Source organism: Chenopodium album, chromosome 17 (assembly GCF_948465745.1).
Source record: "Chenopodium album chromosome 17, dcCheAlbu1.1, whole genome shotgun sequence".
In the NCBI taxonomy this organism is placed as follows: Eukaryota; Viridiplantae; Streptophyta; class Magnoliopsida; order Caryophyllales; family Amaranthaceae; genus Chenopodium; species Chenopodium album.
In genome coordinates, this window is record NC_137850.1 from 47139106 (window position 1) to 47150000 (window position 10895).

Genomic DNA, 10895 nt, shown 5'->3' on the forward strand with positions numbered 1-10895 from the left:
ATAATTAATAAATAAATATATTAAAAATATGGGGGATTACAAAGGAAACTTAGAATGGTAGTGTTCGACCAATTACAAGTGAAACTATTGTTAAATGAAAACCGCAAATAACAATACCGTTAATATCACTAGTAGGTTTGTAAATGAACTATTATTGTTATTAGCCATTTTTAGCCTCAGATAATTTAAAAAATAAACATCCACCAATTGTACGTATCGTATACGATGAGAATTGTTTATTCACCCAACCAATATAAGAAAGTAGTTTACGTTTAATCATTATCTAGTCAAAGTATTACGAAGTAAAAGTACATTTTGGGTCACATAAAGTTTCATATATGACTTACCACACTGTGTGATTGGGGTTATTTGTGATTGGGGTTATTTATCCATGGGTTATTCGATCATGGTTTAAACCGTTAGAGATTATTTGTTTAGGGGTTACTCAATCAGGGGCTACTTGAGTCAGGGTTACTCACTTGGTCAGGGATTACTCAATTGGAAGTTACTTGGTTGATTAAGAGTTACCCGTTTAATCTTTTTGGTGTGCGTCATATAACGCGATTTAGGTTATCAAAAAAAAAAAAAAAAAAACAAGTTACATAATTTTAGGGAGTATTTGTGCTCTTCCCCTCTCTCTCCCAGTCTCCCGCTCGATCTCTCTCTGTAAGATTCCCATCGAAGCGCACTCCACGTTCTCCATTGATAATTCTATCCTCCATTGAAGCAGCTTTTGAGGTAAGATGTTGTTTATTTTTGTAATCATCGAATATGAATTTCACATTCTAGGATATATCGTTGATTTTATCTCAATATAGTCAGTTTAGGGTTCTTCAAAAGTTGATTGTTGAACCATTTGTCATACTAGGGTTACGAAATATCATTTTTGCTAGAGAAGAAAATCATGTGATTATTCGAGCCTAATTTGATTATTGAATCAAATTTTTCACTAATGTTAGGATGGAACAATGAAATGGGACCTTTTTTCCCTAACAGTATGTGATTATCCAAGCCTAATTTGATAATTGAATCAAATTTTCCTTTGGGGTTGGGAACTATGAAATTGGACCTTGTATTCCCTAAAATTATGTGATTTTCGAGCCTTATATGATAAATTGAATAAAATTGCGTTTAATGTTAGGATATAACTATGAAATTGGACCTTTATTCCCTAAAATTATTTAATTTTCGAGCCTAATTTGATTATTGAATAAAATTTCGTTTAATGTTAGGATTTAACTATGAAATTGGACCTTTATTTTCTAAAATTATGTGAATTTTTAGCCTAATTTGATAATTGAATAAAATTGCATTCAATGTTAGGATGGAACTATGAAATTGGACCTTTACTCCCTAAAGTTATGTGATTTTTTAAGCCTTAGTTGATAGCAGAATCAAATTTGCCTTTGATGGCAGGGCGGCTGCCCCTTCTTCCAGGGACGGGCCTAAGCAGGACGCAAGAGTGAGGGTTGGAGAAAGGCATGAAGTTGTTACATGCCCATGTATTAGTAATTTAAACCTTGAATTCCACATGTTTTCCCTGTTTTCCTTTTTACTATTATTACTTTTCCCCCACCCCTTTGATAGTGACCAGTATATAGACTGCTTCATAAAGATGATTATAGAAAAAAAAGTGTGACATGCTTTATACATGATTCATATGAGAATTTTTGTGCTTCGGCCATAGATATTACTCATATAATCTTTTTTTCTTTTTGTGTTGATTGGTGACGACTCTGATGAGTGGTTTGTCTGGATGTACAGGTCTTCTAATGTTGGGTTGTGGATTGTAATGGCAGGATGTCGACCTTGAGAAACTTGAAGATAAAGACTAGCACTTCTAAGCGTCTTGTTAAAGAGCTAAACTCGTATGAGATAGAGGTCAAAAGAGAAGCTGCTAAAACAGCCGAGATGAAGGAGAGAAGTGCTGATCCTTATGACCTTAAGCAACAGGTATGTCTGAACAGTCCCCATGAACCAACTTAAACAAAAATTAAATTTATTTTATGATTTTATGTTCATTTCCTCCCTAACCGATTTCCTCTATTTATATATTTTCTCTCTTCTTTTCCCTCTCGCACGTCTAAACAATTAGCTGCCTTCCTCTCAATTTAAGAATGACATACTAATTTGTTTTACCAAGAGTCCAAGAGTGTCTCTCTACCATAGGCTTGTTTATTACAAAAGTTTTCTGAGAAACATTGGTTAAGGCAGAAACTTTTATACATGATGAGTTAAGAAAGGAACTTAGTTGCTTCTTTGATTATTTAGTTTAGATCTATTGAGACGTTAGTAAAAGAAAAATGGGTTCAAAGGGTCTATTGTTAACTATGTTAAGCAATAGCACAAAAGTTACCTCAATTCTTTTGAAATTTTTTACATGCACAGACTTGGGAGTTGGGGCCACCGTTCTCTGATTAAATGTGAGCTGGTTTTGCACTATTTTTTAGTCTTAATATATGATGACAAAGCAGTTAAAGACTTAAGGTAACTTTTTGGATAACTTCAGTCTAAATTGTATTCTTTATCCCAGATTACAGAGTCCGACTTAAAAAATTATTTTAGGCTCTGAAGCAAATGCCAAAGGCTTTTGCTTAATTCCCAATATTCATTATATAAATGATCAATGATGCCATTATTAGGTTGTTATTATTGAGTCTCATAGGGAAGTGATGCAAAGGGGAGTAGTATGCTACCCATATCCTTTTGTCATCACCTTTCCAACTGTAATTGCAGCTATATGACTTATCATGTTATCAATGTTACATCCATTCTAGAAATGTTTGTATTTTTCTCTCAATTACACCATAATATTGCCTTTTGGATAGAATTAAGTAGCAGTTGCTAGAGTACAGTCTTACTTTTTAACTTCTAAAGAAAAAGCATTTTTTCTCTCTAGCCTGCTTGATTCTACATCAGCCATATGCCTTTGGAAACAACTATTTTTAGTGATTCTGTGATTGCTGTTCTCAATGCTCGTTTATTCTCTACTTCCAGGAGAATGTGTTGGCTGAATCTAGGATGATGATTCCTGACTGTCGCAAGCGCCTGGAGTCTGCACTGGCTGACTTGAAGGGAACACTGGTACAACTTATTTCATCCTCCACATGTTTGATATCTCTTTCTCAGCTGCCAGAATTTTGTACATTATTCAATATTCATAGGGGGTAAACTTCTGCTAGAGTGCTAGAGGCATGAAACCACTGTCCTGTTTGTCTTAGGACATGAACACATTTCAATGAATAGACAACATAACACAGGTGATCAAGATGAAATGTAGTTCTTCTGTTGCTAATGTCTTATTACACAGTTACTAAAAACTATAGCTCTATTAGGATTAAATGGAGTTCTCTTTTTCGTTATATCCATTTAATCAATCTACTTGCAGGCGGAGCTGGAAGAGTCTGGCGAGAAAGAAGGACCAGATATTGATGATGCTCGAAGTACCATTGCGGATGTTGAGAAAGTGTTCGAAAGTGGAGATGTATAGTAAAAAATTTGAATCACAAATTAAGATTCTATCTAATGTAAGAGGTTGTGCGCTCAGGAAAGAAGTCTGTTGAGGTTTTGTGGTGTAATTGTAGAAATTACTGAAGCTGTCAGTTCTCAGGTGTGGATGGCACAGTTTATATATTTTCATTTATTTTTAGCCTATGACATGAACTTCCTTGCTTTTCTGGCCTTTTGAAAACTGACTGATCTTCTTGTTGACTTAGAAAATCAAACTCAATCAGTGTTCTTAATACTTTGTACTACGTATTGAGTAAATAATTGAAAGTAATTACCTTAGTTTGATGTTGCATATCAAGAAATTGTGTAAAACTTTTGATCTTAATGTTCAATTCTGATTTTTACTGAAGATAACAGAGCTATACTTCATTGTTTGTGATGCATTAATTTGAGGATATTAGTTCTCATTTGGCCGAGTTTTCAATATCTATACTTGATGTTTAACCGTTATGATACTTTTCTGTGAAGACTCTGATAAAGATATGTTGCTTGATTGCCTATAAAAGATTGAAATACTGACTGACTTCTGGATAAAAGACATGTTGTTTGATGGTTCAAAAGATCGAAATACTCGCCTAGATGAAAATAGCTTTTCTAACTCCTCTACAATATCTTGGTTCTATTTCCAACTCCCACCATATATATATATACACAACATGCCAAAAGAAGATGCTTGCTTGCAAGAAATGTAAGGATAATCATGAAGATCAACAAGGAGTTTTCCCACCCAATTCACCCACAACACAAGCTAAAGCTAGAGAATACTGAGATCCCATTCAATTGCAACGGATGCAAGGAAGCTGGAATTGGGTTAACATACAAATGCCATGCTTGCGATTTCAACCTTCACAAGGTATGTGCCTTAGCTCCTTCGACCCTAAACCACCCCTTCTACAAGAAATGTCATTTCAAACTCCACAAGATTCCCTTAGGCTCGATCTTAAGGCTATGTGATGCTTGCCATAACGAAGTTCAAGGGTTCGTGTACCATTGTAAGAAGTGTGGGTTTGATCTTCATCCTTGTTGTGCGAGTTTACCTCAAGTGCTGAATGATAGAGAACGTGATCTTTACTTGCATAACAAGCTATCGAGGCCGTGCCATTATTGTAGTAAGAAAGGGCAAGGTTGGGCTTATGTATCTGAGTGCAAGATGTATAATCTCCATGTATCCTGTGTTAAAGAAACGCTTTTGGAGAGTTGGGAGGCTTGATACTTGAATGTTGACAAGAGCTTGGTAAGGGAGTTGGAGGCTAGGATACCTAGTCTTAAGGGGACTTCGAGAAGTCATCGCGGTGATGGCGGAATTTTGCACAGGTGTTGTGAGATTGCAGGGAGTGGTGTTAATATCATTGTGTCCGCAATCTTGGGTGATCCTACAGCACTCATTGCTGGGGTAATTAATGGGTTAATCTCCTAAGTAATAGAGAGGAAAAGAAGAATGGTTAATGTGTGAACATTTTGTGAATATTGTATGTTGTATATAATTTGTTTGTGTGTAAATCTCCACATTCAATGTAATTGTATCATAAATTATATATAGAGTGTAAGTCATCTAGCTCTTGTGACTAAATTTCGTGCGTCTATGTACGGAAAAAATTGAGCAAATATTCGATCAAATGATCAGAACATATAACAATTCTTTAAAAATTTATGTTGCTCTCGATTATGAAAATGTTATATTTTATTATAGACAACGAACGTACTTTAGAATAAAACACACACTTATTGTATAATGTTAAAAAGAAATTGACTCATGTAATTAGTAAGTTGTAAGTTATGGAATTGAATTCTCTTACAAATTTATTTTTTTGAAGAGGAGAGTATTCATTTATATTGGTGTGTACTCCTTAACGAATGAATATTAGCCAATATATGAAGTATAATCAATTAATTATTGCTAATCCAAATTCAACGGCACACACTAGTTATATTATTATCCAAGGTTCACACAAACAAAGAATATACGTCTATAATCATCGAATATCCAGATTCCAGCTAGAGCTCATAATTTTTGTTACCATTGATGGCAGATTCTCTCTTATAAATTCAACATTTTTTTACCACAAAATCAACTCAAACAATCAAATAAATATTTATACAATGTCATTTTCCTATAAAATAAAGATAGCAGTTAACTAGCTGTGGTTTTAAAAAATAAAGTTAACTAGCTATTCACATACATGATGTACGATAACCGTGTACATGAACGTAGCACCATGGTCCTATTTGTCCTACTCCTGCTGCTGCAAGCAGTGACATGGTCTGACGCGACACGAGCTCATGTAAGAATCACAAACATGATGGAGGGGATCAATGCTCGAACTCGTTGTCTATCAAAACACGGTGGAGGGGATGTAGCGGAGCAGGATGTTCCATATCAAGGCTTGTACGAATTCGGGTTTACGCCTAGTATACTTGGTATAACCAAGTATAATTATGAGTTTGTGTTTGATAACAAATCACATTGGTTTCAAATATACAATGAACGCAGGGAACATGATGTTTGCTGGAGAATGTGTTGGTGGATTATTTATCAAACTGGTCCTTGCTATGTTTATGGGGTTGATAGTGGTATTAATGAATTCAATGGTGGTCCTTATCAGTGTTTTCCTTGGAACAATTAGTAATTTATATGTTTAGTACCTAGTGTAATAATGAGATTAATAATTATCAAACTATGGGGAGAATTTTTGAAAGTAAAATTATATGGGGAGATTAGACATGCATGATTATTTATTTGTAAATTTTATCTTTTATTAATAATAAAAGTTGTTATTTCGATATGCTCCAATCCTGGATATACCGTGTACCTTAAATTATTGGATTTTTATATAGTTATAGTTTTTGGAGGATTATGATTTATATTTGGTTTCGAGTTTAAGTCAGACTACCTTAATTCAAAAGTAGGGCAGAGTAAACTAGCTCGACCTATCAATTAATAATTAAGGGCAATAACCTGAAAAATAAAGACCTACACCTTTCCTTATACATTTGATTGAGGATCGAATGATTGATAAAATGCAATGAATTGGTTTTTAATAAGGGGTGAAGGGAGTAATAAAATATAATTGATCAAACAAAGTAAACCAATGAACTAACCAACACTGGATTTTTAATCAAGACCTAAAAATATGATTAATGATCAAATGTTCAAGGGTAACAATTTAATTAATTACTCAAACTTAATAAAATAAGTAAATTTCAGAAATATTGATTGACATTGAATTATTATTGTAATTCTGATGCATGCATGAAGTATTCCTCATCCTCAAATTAAATTTATTTCCATTTATATGGCTGTAAATTTTCATCAAATGATAAAAACTTTTTACAGTAACGATCAATAATTTGCATGATGTCCGATAATTTGATATACCGTGTATAATTTTCAGACGTATTAAACGGGCTATAATTAAGTAAGTTCATCTCCATTTTTAAAAAAGTTTTCTAAAGGAACTTGTATATGATTTCTAAAGACATAATTTGTTACTCATTTTTAACTCTAGGCGTATGTTCCCCATTAATCTCCGGATTATGAATTACTTGCCTTAACTACCGCGAAAAGCTTGGAGATTTTCCAAACAAATAGAAGCCAATATTCAACTTTGAACAAAGAGTTTCCTAGTCCAATAATCTTCCATTTCTCAATCTCTCTTCATAATTATTATGGCCCTATAAAAGCCAAGTAAAAGTATAGGTTTAAATCCCATCAACAAAAAAAAAAAAAAAACCTTTAAACTCAGTTTAATTTCCTACACCAAATTGTATCAAATTATGCATAAACACGCTATTTTCTTCCTCCTCCTAGTTGTATCTCTCCATGTAATTGGTACATGCGAGGCAAAATATATGGCTGGAATTTATAATCAGTTGAAGGGGAAGTCGAATCTTCAAGTTCATTGCAAATCGAGGGACGATGATCTAGGGACACATAACATCCCATATAACGGAGCATATGTGTTTAGGTTCAAACCAAACTTCTTTGGTTCAACTTTATACTTTTGTGGCTTTAGATGGGGAAAAACGTTTAAGAGATTTGATGTTTATAAATCTTCAAGAGATGATGATAAATGTGGAACTGCTTGTGTGTGGAATATTTATGAGACAGGGCCTTGTAGGTATGATGGAGGTGAATGTTCGGATTGGAAAAAATAGATGATTATGTTATATTGACATTAAGACGGCGGGTTATGTTTTAACATTGAAATTTTGATTATAATTTTATATTAATTATAGTGTGTAATAATAATCCTACAATTATAACTTTAATTGTGTAATGGTTTAATTTTATATCAAACTTATTGAAACAGCTTCATTTCTTTTTTTATGAAGTAAAATGCAGCTTCAATTCTAATTAGCCTTGATTTTTTTTTTTTTAAAAGTTGAATATTTAGTTTGCTCATATATGATATTCAAAGTAAATTTGTTACAAAACCTTTTTGGAAAAAAAAAAATCGCTCCGATTTCAAGACAGATCTTATTTGTGATGTTTTCTTTGACAATACAAAATTTACAATGCATATGTTATCTAGCATAGAAAAATAATAAGTTATAGAAAAATAATTTAAAATAAGGATTGATAAAGATTACGTACCTACCCCTCAAAAAAAACATACTACGTACCTAAGTTCAAATTACAAGTACAATTAATTTTGATAAGAACTATAATTTCATACGGAGTATTAGAGAAACTCGTGTAAAAAACACCCTTAGGATGTTACAGTTACTTTGAGCATTTAAGGCTAACAGAATAACTAAGATGTACATTAAAGTCATAAAGATAATAACCAAGATTACAAGAGACATGTGATATCTCTAACATAAATTTTTCAGAAAAAAACAACTCTAAAAGGATTAGTTTCCTTAATAAATAATTCATGAAATTCATCCTCCATCCCTTCCTCAACCACCCCAATAAAAGGCTCAATAGTTAGACCTTAAAATTCATAAGAGTTTATATAGAATAAGGTAATTACTGATATAGTTTTTAACTCCAGAAGTCCAAAATGGATCGAATTGTGTATAAACATGTTATGATTCTCCTCTTATTTGTATCAATACATGTAATATGTAGGTGCGAGGCACTCAAGAAGTGGGACTTATCAACGCATGTAGGAATCATTAATGAGTTAGATGGAAAGATGAATCTCCAAGTTCATTGCAAATCAAAGGACGATGATTACATGATATTATCGATGCTTTTTTCTAATAATATTGATAAATTTATCTTGTCAATTGTGTAAGCGGTCTTTTTTTTTGTATGAATGTTTGTTGTAGTTGTTGATATGCTATTGATATTAAAATTATTTTAGGCATATACAAGGAATTAGGAAGGATGGAAATTAGTATATTCAATACATTAATATGGGTCATCTACTCACCTTGATATATAAAACGAAAAACCCTAAAAGAATCGGAGAAATATGACATTGTTAAGGTTAACCCTTAAGGGCAAGGTTTGTCTTCCTCCTCCATTGAAGTTGTTCATGCGTTCTGATTTCTCCTTTGAAGGTTTTGATTTATTCAATACAAAAATCAATTGTACTAGATCATTCTTGCAATTTCTGCATTAGTGCATTTTGATTGAAGAAACAGAATCATACAAAGCAATATATTATATCTTATGAAAGTAGTTTACAACTAAAAAGAACTGATAAGAACTAAATACCATTAGGAACTGGAAAAAGCAAAAAAAAGGTTGCATCGCTTGTGGATTTCCTAGGTTGATCCATATTTCAAGCAGAACTTCTTTCGATTGTAGTACAGCATCTCATTTAAGCTGCAATCTATGTTCTTCTGAGACAGTACCCTTTGCCTCAACTCCAAGCTCTTTTTCAAACCATGTCGAAAGAAATCAGGATACTCCACAACATCCTGAAGGCTTTTCCCCATCACTTGCACCAGAAACTTCAGTTTCTGCTCCAAGGAGTTTTTGATGCTTTTGATCAGTATAAGGGGGTAACCAGACACCAAAGCTGCGATCTGATTGTCACCGAATCGAGAGCTCCTTAAGTAATCGAAATTTGGCTTGAGAACTTTCTCAACATCTCGACATAGAACCTCAGGGTAGTTTACAACAACTTTCTGAAGATCTGTTTTTGTAAGACCAACGTTCTTTAGGAATTCTGCTGTAGGCTGCAGCCTCTTCTGAACATTGTAACCCATGAGATATGGGTTCTTCACCAAAATTTTACCAATCATCCCTTCCTCATTAAGCCCGAGCTTGGTAAGGAAATCCACAAACTGAGTAAGCTTTGGCTCGATGCTGTAGCTTACGATTCTAGGATTGACCAACACCATTTTACCAAGTTGCTTTTCAGGAATCCCAAGGGCCTCAAAGAAACCTAACAAAGGACACAGCTTTCCTTCTGCCTTGTGAGAAAATATAGGGGAATTTGATAATAGCTGTTACAACCTCCTCAGGTTTTGTAGCAAGTGTATTAAGGCACTGAACCATGGGCTCGAGTGTCTCATCCACACCGAATGACAGGATTTTTGGGCATTTGAGAACTACTGATGGTAGTTTTCTCTCTGGGATACCAATGCTTCTCAAATAATCCCAACTTTGGGAAGCTCTTTCCCTTTGCAAGCCTTCGAGCCGCTTGCATCGTTTGAACATGTCCTGAATGCTTTTGTCATCAAATCCTTTATCCTTGAAGAACCACAGTACACCAGTGCTGCTGTTTTGGCTGCTACAAACCTCCATAATTTTCTACAAATCAGAAATTGAGCTATTTATTTACCAATGTGCAATGTCAAGGCAGCGTACCAGGTCAACCTGGACATGAAACAGCTATCTAACCATCAACAACTACGAGTTCTTACGACGATTCATGTTAACCAACCCCAAATCATTTTTGGGACTATGCCTTTGCTATAATGCTATTTAGGTGAAAATAGTATAGTGCACCCGGGTGCACCATGCGCATTGTGCACCCGGAAAGAACATTAGGCTTATTTTAAAGAACATGAGGGAAAAAAAAAGAACATACGAGTGTTTGAAAAAGAACATGCTAGTATTTGAAAAAGAACGTGCATAATAGTGTTCAACACAAGAACATGTTTGTGTTTGACAAAGAACATGGCCTCCGAAAAGAACATTAGACATATTTTAAAGAACATGGAATAAAAAGAACATGTTAGTGTTTGAAAAAGAACAAGTCAGTGTTTGAAAAAGAACATGCTAGTATTTGAAAAAGAACATGCATAATAGTGTTGAACAAAAGAACATGTTTTTGTTTGACAAAGAATATGACTTCCGAAAAGAACATTAGGCATATTTTAAAGAACATGGAATTAAAAGAACATGTTAGTGTTTGAAAAAGAACAAGCTAGTGTTTGAAAAATTAACCTTGTTTGGTTATCTTCCAGTTGGCTTCAATTCA

General features: G+C 33.8%; 3 protein-coding genes and 1 pseudogene across 4 annotated transcripts; 3 read left to right on the plus strand and 1 right to left on the minus strand.

The window, feature by feature from the left end:
* The first annotated feature begins 593 nt into the window (after positions 1 to 593).
* LOC145588276 (tubulin-folding cofactor A-like) lies at positions 594 to 3884 on the plus strand. 2 transcript variants are annotated; one of them, XM_081644919.1, is made up of 4 exons: positions 594 to 738; positions 1800 to 1953; positions 2998 to 3084; positions 3389 to 3884. In XM_081644919.1, the coding sequence occupies exons 2-4, from the start codon at positions 1801 to 1803 to the stop codon at positions 3488 to 3490; spliced, it is 342 nt and encodes a 113-aa protein (XP_081501045.1). In that variant the 5' UTR covers positions 594 to 738; position 1800; the 3' UTR covers positions 3491 to 3884. The 2 variants fall into 2 exon arrangements, with proteins under 2 accessions (XP_081501045.1, XP_081501044.1); XM_081644918.1 differs by lacking the exon at positions 594 to 738 and adding an exon at positions 1480 to 1502.
* Positions 3885 to 4210: 326 nt separating this feature from the next.
* Positions 4211 to 4720, plus strand: LOC145589182 (protein VACUOLELESS GAMETOPHYTES-like). Its single transcript, XM_081645732.1, has one exon. The coding sequence runs from the start codon at positions 4211 to 4213 to the stop codon at positions 4718 to 4720; it is 510 nt and encodes a 169-aa protein (XP_081501858.1).
* Positions 4721 to 5690: 970 nt separating this feature from the next.
* On the plus strand, positions 5691 to 6134 carry LOC145589183 (S-protein homolog 18-like). The gene has a single exon (XM_081645733.1). It carries the CDS (start codon positions 5691 to 5693, stop codon positions 6132 to 6134), a length of 444 nt encoding a protein of 147 aa, XP_081501859.1.
* Positions 6135 to 9151: 3017 nt separating this feature from the next.
* On the minus strand, positions 9152 to 10292 carry LOC145588277 (transcription termination factor MTERF6, chloroplastic/mitochondrial-like; annotated as a pseudogene).
* Between the last annotated feature and the right edge of the window lie 603 nt (positions 10293 to 10895).